The sequence below is a fragment of the Ahaetulla prasina genome, chromosome 2 (genome assembly GCF_028640845.1).
Source record: "Ahaetulla prasina isolate Xishuangbanna chromosome 2, ASM2864084v1, whole genome shotgun sequence".
Classification (NCBI taxonomy): domain Eukaryota; kingdom Metazoa; phylum Chordata; class Lepidosauria; order Squamata; family Colubridae; genus Ahaetulla; species Ahaetulla prasina.
Genome location: NC_080540.1, coordinates 300288604 through 300311523, shown reverse-complemented (window position 1 = coordinate 300311523; position 22920 = coordinate 300288604). Strand labels below are relative to the sequence as shown.

Genomic DNA, 22920 nt, shown 5'->3' with positions numbered 1-22920 from the left:
CCACCTAGTCAGATGCCCTTCAGCTCCACCGGAGGTCCCCCAGAGATCAGTTAGTCTTCAACTTTGGACGACAATTGAGCCCAGCGTTTCTGTTGCTAAACGAGACAGTCGCGCAGTGAGTTTTGCCCCTAGTTTACGACCTTTCTTGCCATCATTGTTAAGTGAATCAATGCAGGTGTTCAGTTAGTAACACGGTTGTTAAGTGAATCTGGCTTCCCCATTTGCTGGTCAGAGGGTCGCAAAAGGGGATCCCGTGACTTCGAGACGCTGCAACCGTCGTATACATGAGTCAGTTGTCAAGTTAGAATTTTGATCATGTGACTAAGAGGAGGTTGCATAAGTGTGAAAAGCTGGTCGTAGGTCACTTTTTTCAGGGCTGTTGTAACTTTGAACGGTCACTAAAAGAACGGTTGTAAGCCATTGATCAAAATCCGGAGGCTTGGCAACCGACTCACATTTATGACGGTTGCAGTGTCTGTCTTCTGCACCTCTATAACTGTCTGGTTTGGTTCTCCAACAAGACAGACACAGACTTCAGAGGATCATTAGAACTGTAGAAAAAAATAATTGCTACCAACCTGCCTTCCGTTGAGGACCTGTATACTGCACGAGTCAAAAAGAGGGCTGTGAAAATATTTACAGACTCCTCGCATCCTGGACATAAACTGTTTCAACTCCTACCCTCAAAACGACGCTATAGAGCACTGCACACCAGAACAACTAGACACAAGAACAGTTTTTTCCCGAAGGCCATCACTCTGCTAAACAAATAATTCCCTCAACACTGTCAAACTAGTTACTGAATCTGTATTACTATTACTATTAATCTTCTCACTATTCCTATCACCCATCTCCTCCCCCTTGTGACTGTATGACTGTAGCTTTGCTGCTTGTATCCTTACGATTTATAGTGATATTGATTGTTTCCTGATTGCTTAATTGTAGCCTATGACTATCATTAAGTGTCATATCATTAAGTGTTAAATTTGTACCCTATGACTATCATTAAGTGTTGTAAGTGTTGTACCTTGATGAAGGTATCTTTTCTTTTATGTACACTGAGAGCATATGCACCAAGACAAATTCCTTGTGTGTCCAATCACACTTGGCCAATAAAAAATTCTATTCTATTCTATTCTATTCTATTCTATTCTATTCTATTCTATTCTATTCTATTCTATTCTATTCTATTCTATTCTATTCCACTCCACTCCACTCCATTCCACTCCATCTTCATATTCTATTCTTAATTCATATTCATGTTCATGTTCATGTTCATGTTCATGTTCATGTTCATGTTCTGTTCTGTTCTGTTCTGTTCTGTTCTGTTCTGTTCTGTTCTACTCTACCCTACCCTACCCTACCCTACCCTACCCTACCCTACCCTACTACACCCTACATTCCTATTCTATTCTATTCTATTCTATTCTATTCTATTCTATTCTATTCTATTCTATTCTATTCTATTCTGTTCTGTTCTGTTCTATTCTATTCTATTCTTTATTTTGCGACCTTTGGACAAGCAAATTCAACGGGGAAGCCGGATTCACTCCACAACTTTGCAAATAACTTAACCACGGCAGTGATTATTTATTTAACAACAGTGGCAAGCAAGGTCATAAAACGGGGCAAAGCTCACTCAACAACCGCCTCACTGAGCAACAGAAATTGTGGGCTCAGTTGTGCTCGTAGAACGAGACGTCCCTGCATTCCATACTATTTTTTTCCCTTTCTTTTAGGTGCTAATGTTGCCTTCTGGGACACGTGAAAAATGACTCTGCGTTAGGGGGAAAAAAACCCCACCCACAATAAGCTAGTTGCGAGTTAACCTTTGCCAGAAACCCGACCATTTTTTATTTTTTTTTCATTTTCATTTACTTTTTATTATATAAAATACAAAGAAGGAAGGAAAACAGGAAATGAAGGGAGGGAAAGGGAAATAAGGAAATGGGGTGTGAGATACATGGGGAAGAGAAAAAGAAAGAAAAGGGGGAATTGTCTCCCAACACTTCCTAGCACAGTACAAGATAAACAAGCTCAAACCTCCAACTTTTTCCTTTTTACACATTAATATTCCACTAGCCATTGTAGGGATGTGGTGGCTCAGGGGCTAAGAAGCTGAGCTTGTCGATCAAAAGGCCGGCAGTTCAGCGGTTCGAATCCCTAGTGCCACGTATAATGGGGGGTGAGCTCCCGTGACTTGTCCCAGCTTCTGCCAACCTAGCAGTTTCGAAAGCAGGTAAAAAATGCAAGTAGAAAAACAGGGACCACCTTTGATGGGAAGGTAACGGCGTTCCGTGCGCCTTTGGCATTGAGGGCATGCCGGCCACATGACCACGGAGACGTCTTTGGACAGCGCTGGCTCTTTGGCTTTGAAACGGAGATGAGCACCGCCCCCTAGAGTCGGGAATGACTAGCACGTATGTGCGAGGGGAACCTTTACATTTACCTATTGTTATATTGTGTATTGTTGGTTCACTCCATCTTCCCATGGAGTGAACCAAGTCTTTTAGTTCTGCAGCTGTTATCATGTGAAACCAAGATTGAATGATGGCTTCTATTAACTGGGTTTTATTGCTGGGTCGCTTCTGACGAACAAGTTTCTTTAGTTGGCTCCATAGATTTTCAACTGGGTGAAGGTCTGGGCTATTCCCAGGCCATTCCAGCAGTGGAATAGGATTCTCTTGAAACTCTCCCCAAAAAAACAACCGCTGTTATTAGCCATCAAACCTCAAAAATACACTCCTCAAACCTCAAACATATTTTCCTCTTTAAATCAAGTTAACCATTCCTGCTTCCTCTTCCTTGCTATGGAAATCATGTGTAATTCTATCTGCACCTAGTAATCATCTTTGTGAGCTGTCACCATTTTTTATTGACAAAATTTATTGTATTCTTTCAAATTCTTTAGCCTCATTGAAAAGAAAAATAGGGGGGGGGGGGAAACCCTTTAGTTTCTTTTTCACCCTCCTCTTCAAATGACTAAACTTTTGAATTTCTTTTAAGAAATGCGACCATCTTTATTTGGGGTTTTACAAATTTCCGTGGCCTGTGGGCTGTCGCCTTCTTCTCTTACCGCTTCAAATATCCTCCGGGATGATTACCATAACACCCTTTTCCATTTTTTCCCCCCAATCAGAATTTCCTACCGTAGGAGGAATGACGGGGGAAACAAAATAACCTGTCAAAATACCCCAAGTTCCCAATTTCGACAGCCATTAAAAAAAACAAAACCCAAATGGAAGGGTAGAAAGTTAGCACCCACTCCTCTTAGAAGAATGAAATGTTTTGAGAAATATTGAAAAAGGCCGAATATTATATTTCCCCTAAAAGAGAAATAGAAATCTTAAGGGAGACAGAAACTCAGAGCCTCAGCTCCCTGTTCCCAGCAGATATTTGGCGCCCATTGAGCAGGACTGAGCCAGCCTAGCTACAAGACAAAAGACCTTTAGCTCCAGGGTGATGGGGTTAAGACATGACCCTCCACCATATCATAGGATTATCTAGCAGCAGGAGTCACTGCATTACAAAATCTCCTAAGGACATTGTATCAGAGACCAAACTTCAACCAAACCTATCTCAGACAAACATGACCCCACATCCATGGGAGTCTGACAGCCAATAGAATAAATGCCCTTGCCACAGGAACAGGAAGCTCAAGGGCAAGGCCCAAGAGAGGGTATAAATAACCCTCAGAAACTTAGAGCCGCAGCTCCCCGCCCCCAAACAGATACTGAGCCGGGGCAGCTTTTAGAAATGCAGTTTTGGTAATCCATTCAAGGCAGGATATTTTGAAACTCCCTGCAGCAAAGTCTGAACAAAGGCAGATTAGCCCTCACCCAAGAACCAAAACAGGACAAAAGCCATTTAGCCACTATAGGAATTACCCAACAAACCTGGCTAGGTGGCTCAGTGGCTAAGACACTGAGCTTGTCGATCAGAAAGGTTGGCAGTTCGGCGGTTCGAATCTCTAGTACAGGTCTCCTGCGTGAGCAGGGGGTTGGACTAGATGACCTCCAAGGTCCCTTCCAACTCTGTTACTGTTATTGTTGTTAGCTTCTTCATTGCACCACCCTCAGAAACTTCAACCAAACGTAGCTCAGCCAAACACCTAGGATTTCTACTTTGCCTATAGAGCCAGCTATGACCCCTACATAACCCCTACATGGCCCTATGGAAGTCTGACAACAGCCAATAGAATACCTGTCCTCGCACAGGAACAGGAAGCTCAAGTGCAAAGCCCAAGAGAAGGTATTAAAAAAAACCCACTCTCCACTCTATGTGGGCAGCTGCACCAGGGCCATGCGCTTAGTGGTTCTGCTTCATCATGAAACCATCTTTCTAATCAACCTCCGTGTTTCCAGTGTCTTTCTCCTGGCTTGGAACTGAACCAGATGGATGTTTCTTCCCACTCCTGCAACTGTTCTTCATAGTTTTAGCCACCCTTCTCTTAATCATCCTTATTTCTCTGATCTGCACTCTCAACATCTTTTTTAACAGTGTGGTCACCCCAAAGCTGGGTGCAGTATTCCAAGCGCGGCCTCACCAATGCAGTAGAGGGTGATACTATCATTAGTTGGTAATCTCCAATATTGGCTCTGCGAGGGAGCCGGGCCGTTTCTAAATGCGATCAATAAATTAATAAAACGATGAATTGTCTTTCAAGGAAGCAGCTTCTTAAATTCGTTAGAACTGGTTCGGCTAACAATTGGAGAAATGGCGCACACAGCCAGTCTGCATTCATACGGTGTGGTCTTTGTTTACAACAGCTTCCTCTGGGGACAAATTTATTTTGTGTATTAATTTTGTTCCCAGAGAATGATTGATTTTTGCAAACGCTGCTGCTCTTCTGAATTATGTACTAATGGTTTGGAAACTAACAGGAGGACAATAGAAATGAATATTGCTATACTTTTATGATTACACGCACGCAAAAAAACGACACTACAAATTTAGGAGGACACCCATTCTCTGTCATTCTTCCACATTCAAACACAAGGACTCCTCATCACCGACCATTTAGAAATGCAGCTTTTATAGTTTATGGTTTTCCATTGTTTCCTATTGTTAAGCAAACGAAATGTTAATAATTTAATTGTATGACAAGACCTGAATAAATATGTAAGACTTTTGTTGACTATAAGAGAGAGGCATGCCTTGTGAATTAATCATTTTCTCTCCTACTTTTTCCAAGTACTACAAATGTTTTTTGTGACCTTCGAATGGAGATTAAGCTGTGGGGTCCTTAAGGCTCTCTGAGCTTGGTTGGTTGTTGTTTTTTTGCAAACGTTGCATTACCCAATTAGGTAACTTCATCAGTGCTAGAAGGAAGTGGAGTTTGCTCTCGTTTTATATACCAGTGGCTGGCCCTGCCAGTGGTAGAGGGAGTGTTGCAGAAGTGGGTTTCAGCAGGTTCTGACCAGTTCTGGAGAACCGGTAGTGGAAATTTTGAGTAGATCGGAGAACTGGTAGTAAAAATTCTGACTGGCCCCGCCCTCATCTATTCTCTGCCTTCCGAGTCCCAGCTGATTGGGAGGAAATGGGGATTTTGCAGTAACCTTCTCCTGGATTGGGGATGGAATGGAGATTTTACAGTATCCTTCCCTTGCCACATCCACCAAGCCATGCCTACCAAGCCATGCCACACCCACCAAGCCACACCCACAAACTGGTAGTAAATTTTTTTGAAACCCACCACTGCAGTGTTGAATAGGCTGGCAGAGCACACTATCGATCAGAAGGCATGATACAAATTCCTTAATTTTACACTCCTAGGAGAATGAAATATTTTGAGGAATATTAAAAAGGCAGAATATTATATTTCCCCAAAGGGAGAAATGGAGAAACGTGTTCTTTTTAGAGGCAGAAAGCAGACCCCACCTTTTCTTAATAGCCCACAGCAGATGCCAGCACTTAAGAGATAAAGAGCTTATTGAAAGAAGTAGCCAGCTATCTAGATGGCTCTATTCATAAGCAAGGCAAATAGCTCAAGCAGAAATCCATTCAAGACAGGGTATTTCGAAAGTGCTTGTGTCAACGTTTGACAGCTAACAAAGTGATAGGATTAGAAGCAGCCCCTCACCCAAGATCCAACACAGGACGAAAGCCATTAGCCACAATAGGAATTGCCCAATACCCTTTGGTGTTTTGGAACACAAGCCCCTTCATTGCAGTCCAAACTTCAAAATCACAAAAACTTGGGCGCTCAGATAAACAATAAGCCCGAGGTTGACCAAATTAGCTCAGACAAACCCCTAGGATTTGCATTTCCTCTTTTACCTATAGAGCCAGCTATGACCCCCTATATAACCCCTACATCAGGGGTGAAATCCAACAGGTTCTGACATATTCTGGAGAACCGGTAGCGGAAATTTTGAGTAGTTCTGAGAACCGGCAAATACCACCTCTGGCTGGCCCTAGAGTGGGGTTGGAATGGAGAGTTTGCAATATCCTTCCCCCAGGATTGCAGAGGGAATGAGGATTTTGTAGTATCCTTCCCCTGCCATGCCCTCCATACCCTCAGAACCGGTACTAAAAACATTGGATTTCACCACTGCCCTACATGACCCCATAGGAATCTGACAATAGCCAATAGAATACATGTTCTTGCACAGGAACAGGAAGCTCAAATACAAAGCCCAAAACAAGGTATAAAAACCCACCCACTCTCAACTCCATTTTGTCAGCTGCCCAGAATCACGTGTGGTTCTGCTTCATCAATAGACCGTCTTTCCAATCAGCCTCCAGGTTTCAGTGTCTTTCTCTCAGCTTGGAACTGAACCAGATGGATTTTCCTTCCAATAGTTTCATCTGGGAATCTGTGAGCATCCTAGACCAAACCAAATCCAAAAATGCTACAGAATACATGGAAATCTGGCATTTAGACAAATCAGCCATCAACGGATACATAGAGATAAACAACATCTATCCACGTTAGAAGTTCTGTCTATATAGAGCACCACAGAGCCAACAAAGAGTACAGTCACCATGTGCTTTACTGCTCAACTGCTGTAACTGTAACACGAAACAGGGAAACTCAATTTAGAACAAAAGAGCATACAGTATACACCATAGATCCATACATGTAAACATTGCCATCTGCTGGCTGAATACTATTGTAATTGTTTCATAAAAATACTGCACATTCCAACAATGAATTCCAACAATACGCCATTCAAAAGAAACAATCAAAAACAACCAAGAAGAACCAAAAAGTCCAAAGCACCTCCTTGCCAACAAACGATGTCCAAATGAACAAAAATTAACCCTAGGGGGTAATTCTAGACCAACAATCAAAAAGTACACAATGTTAATACTTGTTGCGACCTAGGCCCAAGTAGTTATTACCAGATACAATCAGTCCTAAATGAACATATTTTATTAGAACAGCTAAGAATTACTTCATTCTCAGCTTAGTCCAAATTAATTTCCAAAAAAAGTCCTTCAGAAAAAGTCCTTCAGGCTTATCACAAACTTTTATCTTCTTTGGCACCCTGCCAAAGGCCTTCCTTGGCAAAGCCCCACAAAGTTCAGAAACAAGAGATGCCAAATAGAAACAGATGTAGCAACGTTGCTTTCCTACAAAGAGCCCAAGAGCCATTGCTGCTCTTTTAAGCCTTGTGGGAGGGGCCAATAATCTCCTGGCCTTACTCCTGAGTCGTCCTTTATGCTTTAGCTGCTCTTGCCTTCTGGCAGCTCTTCACATGTGTGCACTAGGAACAGGTTCCTCCTGTTCCTCTGCCTCTCTGTTGTCTGGCTCTGGAGGCTCCGGAGTCCGTGCATCGCTCCCAGATGGCTCTGGCCCCATCTCTGCGTCTGATGCAGAGCCCTCATCCGTGCCTTCCCCAGACTCCAGGACTGGCCCATTGTCCTCCCCAGCCTCCTCACTGTCCGACTCCGCTGCCAGCTCCGCAGGCTGCTGGCGGACCACAACAATACTCCACTTGCTTCTAGCACTGATGTTACTCAGTTTTGGGTCATGTAACATTAGCCTGAAAACAATCAAGCTCTACTTTCAAGCTCTACTTTAAGTACCGTCAAAGCTTCCGCAACCTCATCTACACAACTCAAGGAGACGGACGCCATTAGAAACTCCGCATAGACGGGCGAAATGTTTTTCAAAACTTCACCGAAAGAAGCCAAAGGGGAATGTAGAGCTTTTCCACCGAAGCGTTTGGGGAACAAAAGCCCCGGCGATGTGACAGGGTGTGAAGGACACGCTTCTCCTTGCTGCGCAGGAGTTGCCGCGGAAAAGAAAATGGGACACTCTTAACCCCTGTCAATCACCTGTCTGACTCCCCAACGACAATATGGCTTCTAGCAACTGACAGTTTTTCATTGTGCAAGAACATTTTTTTAACAAAAATAAAAGTCTTTTCTTTTCCCCGTCTGTTTATTTTTTTTAAAAAAACACATTTATCCATGAAGAAAACTTGTCCGTGTCGGTCCATGATGTGTATGCGCTTGGGATTAATCGGAGGCCATTTTGTCTGTACGTTTGCGGGCAAGGTTTCAATCCGCCAATTGGAGTTTTAAGGCATGAAAAATATATATCCTTTTAAAATCCCTTTTCCTTCGTCCGTGGGGGTCTGATGTGTACAGTGCCTTGTTCTGTTTAAAATGATCTCTCAAAGAAACCTTCTCTTTAAAGTACAAGTTTCCGATCCAGGTTTTAACATCTAATTTTCCCCTTGGAAGGAGGAGGAGGAGGAGAAGGAAGAAGAAATGAAAGCATAATCATTTTTTTTCTTCTTTCATAGAACTTCTAGTTACATTCTGTTTCAGGTGTTTCCCTTTTTTCATCCTTCCCTCCCTCCTCCTCTCCCCTCTTCCTCCCTTCTTCCTCCCTCCCTCCCACCCTCCATCTTTCTTTTCTTTCTCCCTCCCTCCTCTTTTTACCCCTCCCTCCTTCCTCCTCTTCCTTCTTTCTTCCCTTCTTCCTTCCCCCCATCCTTCCTTCCCTCCCTCTCTCTCTCCTTCCCTCTCTTTCTCCCTCCCTCCCTCCCTCTTTCTTTTCTCCTTCCCTCCCTCCTCTTTTTACCCTTCCCTCCTTCCCCTCCTCCTTCTTTCTTCCCCCCCTTCCTTCCCTCTTATTTATTTATTTATTTATTTATTTATTTATTTATTCATATTTTTATACCGCCCTATCTCCCTAGGGACTCAGGGCGGTGTACAGCCATCTAAAAACAACATAAATATACAAAATAAAACATAGTCTAAAAAACTTATTAAATAGGCCGAATATTTAAAATAGACATATAAATAATAAAACCCCAATTTAAAACCTCTCTCCCTCTCTCTCTCCTTCCCTCTTTCTTTTCTCCCTCCCTCCCTCTTTCTTTTCTCCTTCCCTTCCTCCTCTTTTTATCCCTCCCTCCTTCCTCCTTCCTCCCTCCTTCCCTTCCTCCTTCTTTCTTCCCTTCTTCCTTCCCTCTCTCCCTCCCTCTCTCCTTCCTCCTTCCTTCCTCCTCTTCCTTCTTTCTTCCTTCTTCCTTCCTTCCTCTCTTTCTCCCTCCTCCTTCCCTCTTCTTTTCTTTCTTCCTTCTTCCTCCCCCCTTCCCTCCCTCCCTCCCTCCCTTTCTCCCTCCCCTTTCTTTTCTTCTTCCCTCCCTCCTCTTTTTATCCTCTCTCCTTCCCCCTCTTCCTTCTTCCTTCCTTTCCCTCTTCCTTCCTTCCCTCCCTCTCTCCTTCCCTCCCTCTTTCTCTCTCAGGTGACCCTGAAGACTATAGATAAACCTCCAAGTGGCCTCAAACGACCCTCTAAAAGGATGCAAATGACCAGCTGTTTGAAAGGAATATAAATCCTTCCCTTACCCACCATCCAGTCAGAACCGAAGAAGCTTCTTGGATGAGAAGTGGAACGTCTTCAAAGAAAAACCAGAAAGTCCAGTTGCCTCTTGAAAAAGCGCCTTTGGGACAACCAGGACCTGAATGACTGAGAATCTCCGTAGACATTTGGGTCAATTGTGGTCATAAATCAAGAACTACCTATTGATAAGACTTAATCTCACGATGCAATGTCATTGGAGAGCTCCCCATGAACTCTTGACATGATCCTTGCTGATATCTATCCCAATGGATCATGAAGTGTCTCCTGACAAGACAGGTGAACTCTGGGTATGTTGCAAGTTTATGAAGCTAAGTGAGTCCAAGAGCGTCATTGTGAAAGGCAGTGGTTCTCACAGGGTCCTGAGTTACTACTACTACTACTACTACTAAAAATTTGTCCTAGGCAGTACTGTAAAATTCTTTTGTGCCCCTCGTGAGTTCAGCATCTGCAATAGTAAGAATAAGAATAGTTTTCCACTGTTGAGAGTAGATTCAGTGCCTCATCCTATAATTGCACACATTCATTAACCCACTTCTTCTGTGTCTGAAAATTGGGAGGGGGAAGAGAGAGGAAGAGAGAGAGAGGAAGAGAGAGGAAGAGAGAGAAAGAAAGAAAGAAAGAAAGAAGAGAGAGAGAAAGAGCAAGATGAGAAAAGAGGGAGGAAGAGGAAGAGAGAGAATGAATGAGGAGGAAAGAGAGAAAGAAAGAAAGAGAAAGAAAGAAAGAAAGAAAGAAAGACAGGAAGGAAGGAAGGAAGGAAGGAAGGAGAAAGAGAAAGAGAGAAAGAAAGAAAGAAAAGAGAGGGAGAGGGAGAGAGAGAGCAGATGGGAGGGAAAACGGTGAGTTTGATCGGGGAGCTGCCTAACCAAGACTCATTTCCGAAGCTGCTATCCAGGAGCAGCTTAAGTGGGGAGACAATTACAGAGATAAGATGCCGTTTTACCAATTGTACTGATTTTTTCGTAATGCCCTCCCGGAAAATCATCAATCCCTCTGGCATCAGCCATCTGAAGCCCACTCCTTCTGGTACAATTTGCTTGACAAAATAATATTTCTTTTCTTTCTCTCTCTCTTCTCTCTCTCTCTCTTCTCTCTCTCTTCTCTCTCTCTCTCCTCTCTCTCTTCTCTCTCAGGTGACCCTGAAGACTATAGATAAACCTCCAAGTGGCCTCAAACGACCCTCTAAAAGGATGCAAATGACCAGCTGTTTGAAAGGAATATAAATCCTTCCCTTACCCACCATCCAGTCAGAACCGAAGAAGCTTCTTGGATGAGAAGTGGAACGTCTTCAAAGAAAAACCAGAAAGTCCAGTTGCCTCTTGAAAAAGCGCCTTTGGGACAACCAGGACCTGAATGACTGAGAATCTCCGTAGACATTTGGGTCAATTGTGGTCATAAATCAAGAACTACCTATTGATAAGACTTAATCTCACGATGCAATGTCATTGGAGAGCTCCCCATGAACTCTTGACATGATCCTTGCTGATATCTATCCCAATGGATCATGAAGTGTCTCCTGACAAGACAGGTGAACTCTGGGTATGTTGCAAGTTTATGAAGCTAAGTGAGTCCAAGAGCGTCATTGTGAAAGGCAGTGGTTCTCACAGGGTCCTGAGTTACTACTACTACTACTACTAATAAAAATTTGTCCTAGGCAGTACTGTAAAATTCTTTTGTGCCCCTCGTGAGTTCAGCATCTGCAATAGTAAGAATAAGAATAGTTTTCCACTGTTGAGAGTAGATTCAGTGCCTCATCCTATAATTGCACACATTCATTAACCCACTTCTTCTGTGTCTGAAAATTGGGGAGGGGGGAAGAGAGAGAGGAAGAGAGAGAATGAATGAGAAGGAAAGAGAAAGAAAGAAAAAAAGAAAGAAAGAAAGAAGAGAGAGAGAAAGAGCAAGATGAGAAAAAGAGGGAGGAAGAGGAAGAGAGAGAATGAATGAGGAGGAAAGAGAAAGAAAAAGAAAGAGAGAAAGAAAGAAAGAAAGAAAGAAAGAGAGAGAGGAAGAGAGAGGAAGAGAGAGGAAGAGAGAGGAAGAGAGAGGAAGGAGAAAGAGAAAGAGAGAGAAAGTAAGAGAAAGAGAGAGAAAGAGGGAACAAGAAAGAGGTGAGAGAAACAGACAGGAGAGTAAGAAAGGAAAAGGAAGTATGGAAGGAGACAAGGGAGAAAGATGAGAAAGAAAATCAGAGAAAAGAGAGGGAGAGGGAGAGAGAGAGCAGATGGGAGGGAAAACGGTGAGTTTGATTGGGGAGCTGCCTAACCAAGACTCATTTCCGAAGCTGCTATCCAGGAGCAGCTTAAGTGGGGAGACAATTAGAGAGATAAGATGCCGTTTTACCAATTGAACATCTGTATGTCAAGCTGGCTAAATGAAATCCATGTCGGCCTCTTAAGCGAAGACCAATCCAATTGGAAGCGTGTGGCAGAAGACGGGCAATGAGATAAGCCCAGCCACTCTGGGATGGGCTCACCTGGCTAATTTCTTCCAGGTTTAACACACCAGCTTTACGAAAGAGTGGCGCCAATGAAAATCCACCCAAGAGAATGTTCTTCTCAGAGGCCAGAGTCTATGTGCAGAATTTATTTATTTTTATTTATTTATTATTCAAATTTATATACCGCCCTATCTCCCGAAGGACTCAGGGCGGTTCACAGGCACATAAAAACATTTATCTCTCTCTCTCTCTCTCCTCTCTCCTCTCTCTCTCTCTTTCTCTCTCTTTCTCTCTTTCTCTCTCCTCTCTCCTCTCTCTGTCTCTCTCCTCTCTCTCTCTCTTTCTCTCTTTCTCTCTCTCTCCTCTCTCCTCTCTCTCTCTCTCCTCTCTCCTCTCTCTCTTTCTCTCTGTCTCCCTCCTCTCTCCTCTCTCCTCTCTCTCTCTCTTTCTCTCTCTTTCTTTCTTTCTCTCTGTCTCTCTCCTCTCTCTCTCTCTTTCTCTCTTTTTTCTCTGATCAACACTATATGAGGGGCCGGGGTGGGTCAGGCTGTAAGATAGCCTGTTATTGAAACACAGCAGCCTGCAATTACTGCAGGCTCGAATCCCACCAGGCCCAAGGTTGACTCAGCCTTCCATCCTTTATAAGGTAGGTAAAATGAGGACCCAGATTGTTGGGGGGCAATAAGTTGACTTTGTAAATATACAACTAGAATGAGACTATTGCCTTACACACTGTAAGCCGCCCTGAGTCTTCGGAGAAGGGCGGGGTATAAATGTAAAAAATAAAAAATAATAAAAATAATAAAATAATATATAGCCAAATACATTTGCTTTACAACACTTCAAAGAAAAGTATAAAATATAAAATGTTTTATATATAGTATAGAATAGAATAGAATAGAATAGAATAGAATGGGAGGGGAGGGCAGGGCAGGGGAGGGCAGGAGGGGAGGGGATGGGAGGGGAGGAGAGGAGAGAAGAGAAGAGAAGAGAAGAGAATAACAGAGTTGGAAGGGACCTGGAGGTCTTCTAGTCCAACCCCCTGCTCAATGGTTATCCAAGTGGTTGTCCAATATCTTCTTAAAAACTTCCAGTGTTGGAGCATTCGCAACTTCTGGAGGCAAGTCGTTCCACTGATTCATTGTTCTAACTGTCAGGAAATTTCTCCTTAGTTCTAAGTTGCTTCTCTCTTGGTTCAGTTTCCATCCGTATTATATTTATGTAAGAATATAAAGTGAAGAGTGAAGCCAATGAACACTGTCTTGACCTCTGCAGATCCCAAAATGGAATGAGCTTTGAACCTTGAAGATACCCCCCCCCGCCACCTATCCACCCTGTCAAGACGCAAAGAAGAGAAGATTTTCAGATAGTCCTTGACTTAAACAACCATTCCTTTAGTGAGCTTTTTTCCAAGGTTGGAAAAAAAGTGACAATTTTTCACACATATGACCGTTGCAGCATCTCCATGGTCACGTGATCAAAAGTCAGATGCTTGGCAACTGACTCATACTTATGACAGTTGCAGTGTCCCGGGGTTACGTGATCCCCTTTTGTGACCTTTTGATGAGCAAAGTCAATGGGGAAGGAAGCCGGATTCATTTAACAACCGTGGTACTAATTGAACAGGTGCAGGGATTCATCTAAGAACTGTGGCAAGATAGGTGTCAACTTGCAAAGCATACCTCATGTTGCCATAGGCAAGAGGGATGGGAAAACCGGTGAAGTAGCATGGCAGCCACAAACGAAAGCACATTCCAGACATCTCTCTCTCAAGGCTGTCTCCCAGGGTTACCCACAGCGACCAGAAGGGAGTGATCTGTACAACCCACGAAATTGCTCCATTGGCGAATGTGACTGATGACACACCCTGGGGAGGTGGGAGGGGGAAAACAGGGTCATGCCTGGGTCACAAATTACATGGGGTCAAAGTTGGCTTCGCTTGGAACATGTCAACATGAAGCTCCTAATAAATAACTGGATTTCTTTTGAAGCTAGGCTCGAGGCTTATTGATTTAGTGAGGGCATCCATCGGAACCCTGACAATAGGTTGTAAAATAGGGCAAAACTCACTTCACAACCGTCCTGCTTAGCAATGGAAATTTTGGGCTCAATCGTGGCCGTAAGTCGAGGACTACCCACCTATCCAATCTCTCTCTCTCTCTCTCTGGCTATAACCTTATCAATCTCTCTTGAATCAAAGAGCTCCGAGATAGCTTTCTAAACCACATTCTCCCACCCTTGCACGTCCAACCCTTGAAGCCCTTCTTGAATCTTTCATTCCCTGTTTAATTTTTAAAATTTGATTCGGTCGTTACCATAAACATTAAACAATATTTCCTGTTTAAATATGAATGGGCGGCATGATTTGATGGATCCAGGAGCGTTCAGATGGCTAATGCATTTTATTGCAGCTGTTGAGTTTGACTGTTCTTTCCCGTCCAGCTGCTGCTATCTCCCAGATATTTCCTCCTGGAGGAAATATCTCAAAGGACACAACTGGAGAAGGATGGGATGGGATCTTTCTACTTAGAGATACCCAAAACCACGTGAAGTATTGGTACCGTTTAATAAAACCTTAACAGTGGAATCCTGCATTCAGTTCTAGTCACCACATCCCGGAAAATACGTTGAGACTTTGGAAGACGTGCAGAGAAGAGCAACTAAGATGATCAAAGGCCCGGAGACTAAAACCTATGAAGAACGGCTGTAGGATTTGGGTTTGGCCAGTCTAGAGAAAAGAACTGGCGGGGGGGGAGGGGGACAGCAGTTTTCCCATATCTGAGGGGCTGCCACGAAGAAGAGGGAGTCAACTTATTTTCCAAAGCACCAGAAGGCAGGACAAGAAGCAATGGATGGAAACTAATCAAGGAGAGAAGCAATTTGGGATTAAGGAGAAACTTCCTAACAGTGAGGACAATTAATCGGTCGAGCGGTTTGCCTTCAGAAGTTGTGAGTGCTCCAACAACTGGAGGTTTTTAAGAAAAGACTGGACAGCACCTGTCTCAAATGGTAAAGGGTCCCCCGCTTAAGCAGAGGGTTAGATTAGAAGACCTCCAAGGTCTCTTCCACCTCTATTCTGAAAGGTTGATAGATTTCAGTCTCTCATCCAAATTCTAACCATATCCGAGCCTGCTTAGCTTCTGAATCAAGACAGGATGAGCTGGGTGCTGCGGAGACATATCCTGATTGAAAATTCACTTTTCTGAGTTAGACCAGAGGTGAAATCCAATTTGTTTTACTACCGGTTCTGTGGGCGTGCCTTAGTGGGTGTGGCAGGGGAAGGCTATTGCAAAATCTCAATTTCCTCCTCACTCTGGGGCCAGCCAGAGTGGTATTTGCCGGTTCTTTGAATTACTCTAAATTTCCACTACCGGTTCTCCAGAACCTGTCAGAACCTGCTGGATTTCACCCCTAAGTTAGACCTTCCTGCAGCCAAAATTAAACCAATAAATGTTATTAACTATCCCCTTCATTAACTCAGCACACTATCTCCACACTTGGAAAATCACATTTGAATGGCCCGTTGTATAGAAGGTGATAAAATTAGCTAGGTTGGCATTTCTGTGTACCTCATTTGCAGTAGATTCTAAGTGCCTATTTATATCGGTATAACACAGAGAGACCGTAGACACTATATATGTCATTGCTAAGAAGTAAAAAGAAAAATAACTTGATGGCACATAATCATACTGTATCCAGTTTTGGTTCTCACATTACAGAAAAGATGTTGAGACTTTGGAAAAAGTACCGAGAAAAGCAGCTAAGATAATTAAAGGCCTGGAGACTAAAACATAGGAAGAAAGGTTGCAGGATTTGGGTTCAGCTAGTTTAGAGAAAAAAGGGACTGGGGGCACACGATGGCAGTATAATTCCCGTATTTGAGAGGCTGGCATAAAGAGGAGGGGGTCAATTTATTTTCCAAAGCGCTTGAAGGCAGGACAAGAAACGATGAATGGAAACTAATCAAGGAGAGAAGCAAACCTAGAACTAAGGAGAAATTTCCTGACAGTTAGAACAATTAATCAGTGGAACTACTTGCCTCCAGAAATTGTGCATATCTCAAGACTGGAAGTTTTTCTCTTATACGCCACTTCTAGTTTCTTCTGTATTTGTCTTTTCTTTTTATTCTTTTTTCCCCAGGAATATTATTGCCAAGCCTCTAAAATATGCTTTCATTGTACCTTGTCTTTACTCAGACAAATTGGCCATCAACAGGCACATAGCATTAAACAACATCTACACACCATTCGAAAGAGACAAGAAACTAATAATGAAACCAAAAGACCCAAATGCCATCAACACCCAGATAACCAGCGATTGACACCAAGATTAATATTAGACCCACAACCAAATAGTAAATAATATTTCAATCAAGGACATTTCCAATCATTCCACTCATCGCTTTCTACCTCTTTAGGGTCTAGACCAGGGGTCTGCAACCTTAAACACTCAAAGAGCCATTTGGACCCGTTTCCCACAGAAAAGAAAACAACCGGGAGCCACAAAAACCCTCCCCGTGCTTGACTATTTCTTGAGCGGCCACAAAACTAGCATATGTAGTTGAATTAAACCTTCTGTTTTCTTCCGAAACTTTTCTTTTCTTGGAGTTATCCATGGTCACACGTTGGTTGGTGTCACACACTGGCGGTTGTGACACATATTTTGAGTGACAGGGAGTCCCAGCAGAGGAGTGAAAGAGCCACATGCAGCTCCAGAGCTGACCCCTGGCCTAGACCGAAAAGGGTTAAGCTAAGAAACGAGAATCTGAAATCACTGATCCTGTGTGAATTTTAGAAAGTAAATTTACAACACAAGGGCGCCACTTTCCAGCGAGTTATCTATACATAGACAGTTTAAAGCACACAACATTGTCCATTCATCGATGGAAAGAGGAAGAATGGACATATTCCCTCCTGTGTGGAGTTTGCTGCAATTTGCTGCAATCCTTTTGCAAGTCAATAATGACTTGATGGCAGCTAATCAATTCCTTTTATCAATCTAAGAAATAATTTGCTAAGAAGCGAAGACGGAAGAATTTTAAAGTGACCACCAACCTCCCGGGCTAAGGAAAACTCATCCCTTCATTGTCAAGATGGGCCTTTTTCTTTGGCAATAAATACAGCAAAGGCCGGTAACGCCATTGCAGGGCTTAGATGGTCGGAGAGTCGCGTCAGTGTATGAACCCCCCTCTGAAGACAGGTGTCGTTCACACCTGTCTTCCGTGAAGTTCACTGGGGTCGTGTGAAGTATTAGCACCGCTTTACAAACCCTTGGTAAGAACACATTTGGAATACCGCATCCAGTTTTGGTCACCACAATATAATGTGTAGTTGTTGTTACTCATCCTCCCTCCTCTCCTCAGCCGGGCCCCTCCCGTCTCCAACCGGGCCTGTTATCAGACTTCGAGTCTGATGATGAAGATGAACGGCCTGTCATGACTCCAGCCCCCAGCCCTGGCCCCATGCCTGGAGAGTATTCAAGAAGTGAAAGGAGAAGCCCAATAAACCTCACTCATACAGCGTGTGTTCCTTTGGCTCAGCCTTCAGAGCAGGAAGCCAGCCAGGTGGTGGAATTACCCGGGCCTACTCCCTCTGACCCCTCCCTTTCCCAGACGCTGACAGCAAATCTAGCTGAAGACAATTCAGAGTGGGTGGATCCTCGCTTCCGGAGATCTGAGAGGCGACGCCAGCAGAAGGAAGGGTGGGGCAGGCCTGGATAAATGCTGAGTCATGGAACCACACCCCACAGCCTATATAAAGGACCTGCTTTTGGCATTCCAACCTTGAGTCAAGCAAAGTCTTATCTAGTTTGCTGATATTGGACCCTATCGCTGAAGTCACAACTTGGACTCCTGCCTGCCCTGATAAACCTCGAAGGAACTTGGCAAGCTGCAGAGGCTTCTTTGCCAAGTTTGTTACGGACTTCCTTGACTCATTCGTCGGAGTGGGGGGTGGGACATGACAGTAGTGTATATTTGAAGTGGTGACCCTTTGAGAGCTGTATGCAACGAAACTTCAGAATAGAATAGAATAGAATAGAATAGAATAGAATAGAATAGAATAGAATATTGAAATAGAATAAAAAATAGAATAGAGTAGAGTAGAATTAAAGGGACCTGGTGGCTCAGTGGCTAAAATGCTGACCTTGTCAAACAGAAGGTCGGCAGTTCAGCGGTTTGAATCCCTAGTGCTGCTGTGTAACGGGTGAGCTCCCGTTACTTGTCCCAGCTTCTGCCAACCTAGCAGTTCGAAAGCATGTAAAAAAAAAATCCAAGTAGAAAAATAGGGACCATGTTTGGTGGGAAGGTAACAGTGTTCCACGCGCCTTCGGCGTTTAGTCATGCGGGCCAAATGTCCATGAAGACGTCTTTGGACAGCGCTGGCTCTTCGGCTTTGATGAGCACCACCCCCTAGAGTTGGGAATGACTAACACATATGTGCGAGGGGAACCTTTACCTTTACTAGAGTAGAATAGAATAGAATATTGAAATAGAATAAAGAATAGAATAGAATATTGAAATAGAATAAAGTATAGAATAGAATATTGAAATAGAATAATAACTTCATTGTCACTTGAATGTACACTAATTGGCATACATTAAGATGAAATTTCATTGCATACAGCTCTCAAAGGGTCACCACCTACAACATACACTCCATAAACATGACAAAATAAGTAAATAAATAAATGCAAAATTATGCAAGGACCCACGTATGGGCTATGACACAGAGAAACAACACAATCTAGTTCGGAAGTATACAGGTACGTGGTCAGAAAAACGAATCTTGCGAGCTTCGTTTGCTTTCCTGCATTTCTCATTTCGGGCCACTTTGCTCCCAACTGCTATCCATTTAGCGTCTTTCTGTCACTCAGGGAAGGCGATCGCGCCAAGGAGACAGCCGAACTATTTCTGTGACAGAGATAGAAATGGCGCATTTTATGTTTCCGGATGGCGTTTGCTTTTTCTCTATCTCGGGCTTTTCCGTTCCCTGCCACATTCGCTGCCTTACAGTTAATGGAATTTATGAGGACGCCTTGCAATTCTCCAAAACTGCCTCGCGTGGTCATTTGAGCAGGCGCCCCGTGAATTATGCAAGAGTCCGTTGCTTTAATTAAAACAAATCGCATTTCCTGCATCAGCCAATTGTATAAATCACTCCCCAAGGTCCCTTCGCGAGGCTCCCACATAGCCGGTTCATGAGGGATGTTGACAGCAGACTCCGGTGAAAGGATACACGCAAACACACACACTGAGGCACGCCAAGATACACGCTGGGGTGTGTGTGTCTTTTGTGTGCTTTTAAACACCTCCCTAGGAGTCTAGTCTTAAAACGGGCCATCTTCCCCTTTGACACAGGTCGTCCTTGACTTGCAAAAGTTTGTTTAGCGACCATTGTGCGCCAGTTACACCCTTTCCAGAACTGATAATCCCTACCCAATGGTCGATTGTGCCCTAGTCGCTTCCCATCTTGACTACTGCAACATGCTCTACATGGGACAATGACATTGCATCCAGGAGCTCCAGTCAGTGCAAAATGCAGCAGCCCGCATGGTTTTGTGCAGATCTCAGTGTGAACATGCATCGCCTCTCCTGCGATAGCTGCGTTGGTTGCCGATTTGGTTCTGGGCGCAATTCAAGGTGCTGGTTGTCACCTTTAATGGCTTGGGACCAGGTGATCCGAGGGACCGTCTCTTGCCGGTCACATCCAGAGCGTGGAGGCAGGGATTGTTGCAGGTCCCATCCCTGAGGGAGAAATACCTGGTGGGACGCAGAAGAAGAGCCTTCTCCATGGTGGCTCCTTCTCTCTGGAACATCATTTCCTCCAGAGATTAGAATGGCCCCCACCCTACTTGTCTTCCAGAAGGCGCTGAAGACCTGGTTCTGCCAGCGGGCCTCGGGAGCCCAGAGTGGGATGGAGCCCATTCAATGGCTCGTGTGAGGTGTTGTTGCCGGTGGGGGGGGGGCAGCGAGTGATTCTATTTTATTATTTTATTCTGCACGATTCTTTTATTGGTTTTATTGCTTTTGATTACGCTGTTTTTATATCTTTGTAAGTCGCCATGTGCGAATAGGACGGCAACGTAAATCTCCATAAACAAACAAACAAACAAACAAATAAATAAATTCAGAGTTACAACAGCGCCGAAAAAAAGTCACATGACCGTTTTTTGCAGAGTTATTTGCAGCATCCTGCCGATCGCGTGATCAAAATGCAGATGATTGGCAGCTGTTGACTTAGGACCAGTTTTCACACTTGAAGACCATCGCCATGGACACATGATACAAATTCAGAAGGCTTGGCAACTGGCATGTACTTGTGACTGTTGCAGTGTCCCCGGGGGGGTCATGTGATCCCCCTTTCGCGACCTCCTGACAAGCAAAGTCCATGGGGAAGCCAGGTTCACTCAACAACCGTGTGACGGACTTATCAGCGGCAGCGATTCATTTAACAACCGTGACAAGAAAAGTTGTAAAATGTGACCAAACTCACTTAACAAGCATCTCGCTTAAGGACAGGAAATCTAGGCTCCCTTGTTGTCGCGAGTCGAGGGCTACCGGTATTCGGCATGATAAAATAGATAACAGTTCTTCTATACAGGTAGTCCTCGACTTACGACCACAACGGAGCCCAAAACTTGTTAAGTGAGACATTTGTTAAGTGACTCTTGCCCCATTCTATGACCTTTCCTGCCTCGGTTGTTAAGTGAATCCGGCTTTCTTGTTCGCTTTGCTTGTCAGAAGGTCGGAAAAGGGGACTCTATGGTCTCGTCTGGATTACTGCAATGCTCTCTACATGGGGCTCCCCTTGAGGGGCATCCGGAGGCTCCAGTTAGTCCAGAATGCGGCTGCGCGGGTGATAGAGGGAGCCCCTCGTGGCTCCCATGTGACACCTCTCCTGCGCAGACTGCACTGGCTGCCTGTGGCCTTCCGGGTACGCTTCAAGGTCTTGGTAACCACCTTTAAAGCGCTCCATGGCATAGGGCCGGGCTATTTACGGGACCGCCTGCTGCGACCGAATACCTCTCACCGACCCGTGCGCTCTCACAGAGAGGGACTCCTCAGGGTGCCGTCAGCTAGGCAGTGCTGTCTGGCGACACCCAGGGGAAGGGCCTTCTCTGTGGGGGCTCCCGCCCTCTGGAACGAACTCCCCCCAGGACTTCGTCAACTTCCGGACCTCCGAACCTTCCGTCGCGAGCTTAAAACACATCTATTCATCTGCGCAGGACTGGATTAGATTTTAAATTTTATATTGGTTTTAATGGGTTTTATTATTTATATTGTTTTTAAAAAATTGGGCCATGTAGAATAAGCTTTTTAACTGTTATTTTATTCTGTATTTATATGTACCTTTTCATTCGCCTGTGAACCGCCGTGAGTCCCTAGGGAGATAGGGCGGTATACAAATGTGATAAATAAAATAAATAAACAGTGACCATCAGAAATGTGAACCAGTTGTCAAGCATCTGAATTTTCATTACTTGAACATTGTAGCGATGCTACGACTGGTCGTAACTGTGAAAAATGGCCCTAAGTCCCTTTGTTCGGTGCTGTTGTAACTGAACCGTCACTAAATGAACTGTTACAAATCGAGGACGACCTGTATCGTGTCCTTTTTTTCCCCTCCCGTTGTGGTCAGTGGTAAGAATTCTGGGTCACCAAGAAGGACCACCTCACTTATGACAAGCAAAATAACAACATTGTTTTTTCCCCCTTTTCTTTGTTTTTAAGACTAAGAAAGAACCCGGAGGGATTTCTCAGGCTTTACGATATAATTAGATTGGACAAGAAAACAATCCGCTTTTTACACCATCTTGCAACCTTCCGCCAGCAAAAGTGGAGTTCGGGAAGGCCGTACGCAGCTCTCACGAGCTCTGTTTTCCCTGGCAGAGGTACTGTCCTTTATTGTTTCCAGAGCGGCCCTGCGGGCTAGATCTAAGCATCCCATGGGCCGGCTCCAGCTCCCAAGCTTTGAATTTGACCCCTCTGTGCTAGCCTGTCATTTCTCATTTCTCTCCTCAAATTCAGGACCGCTGTCCTCCCACCTTCCTAACCGAAGCCACTGGAAGGTAGTGATGCTGGGGACAGAGATGGCAGCAGCTGGTTTCACGCATCCTGCTAAAAATGACTCCAGAAGCGTGTGAAAACTGCGATCCCTCTCTCTTCGAGGCACGTGGGTTCGAATCAGTCCATCCAAAGAGAGTGCAAAAGAAGCCGTTCATTGTCCCCCTTTAGGGAAGCTGTCTTTTTTAATGGCCATCAGCAAACGTTCTCACATTGCCGTCTGCTCTGCCAAGCCGGAGAGCGAGCTGTTATGCTGCATTATTGAAAAGTGCATTTGAAGGAGCCAAAAAGTATCACTGGTTAAAATCTGTTGAGAACGATGAACCGGAAGGAAGGAAACTTAATAGGTTTTTTTTTAAGGCTATGTTTCCTATTTGGGCAACTCAGAAGGAAGGCGCAGTGTAGGGAGAGAGACCGTTGGAGGAATGGAGAGAAAGACAAGGCACATTGGGGGTGAAAAGGATAACGCTGCCATGCATCCCAAAGGTGCTTTTTCAGGAGGCAACTGGACTTACTTGTTTTTCTTTTGAAGATGTTTCACTTCTCATCCAAGATGACATCAAGGCCCAGAGTGACTGTAACACCAAG

General features: G+C 44.2%; 1 protein-coding gene across 45 annotated transcripts in view; it reads right to left on the bottom strand.

Moving 5' to 3' along the window:
• CELF4 (CUGBP Elav-like family member 4) overlaps positions 1-22920 on the bottom strand; it is a 1066478-nt gene that overhangs the window by 167880 nt on the left and 875678 nt on the right. For 21 of the 45 annotated variants that reach the window (XM_058171904.1, XM_058171925.1, XM_058171910.1 and 18 more), the window contains exon 4: positions 4747-4773. The exons of the other annotated variants lie outside the window; for them this stretch is intronic. In XM_058171904.1, the coding sequence (XP_058027887.1) occupies positions 4747-4773 (27 nt within the window). The remainder of the gene's footprint in view (positions 1-4746; positions 4774-22920) is intronic. 45 annotated transcript variants of the gene reach the window in all.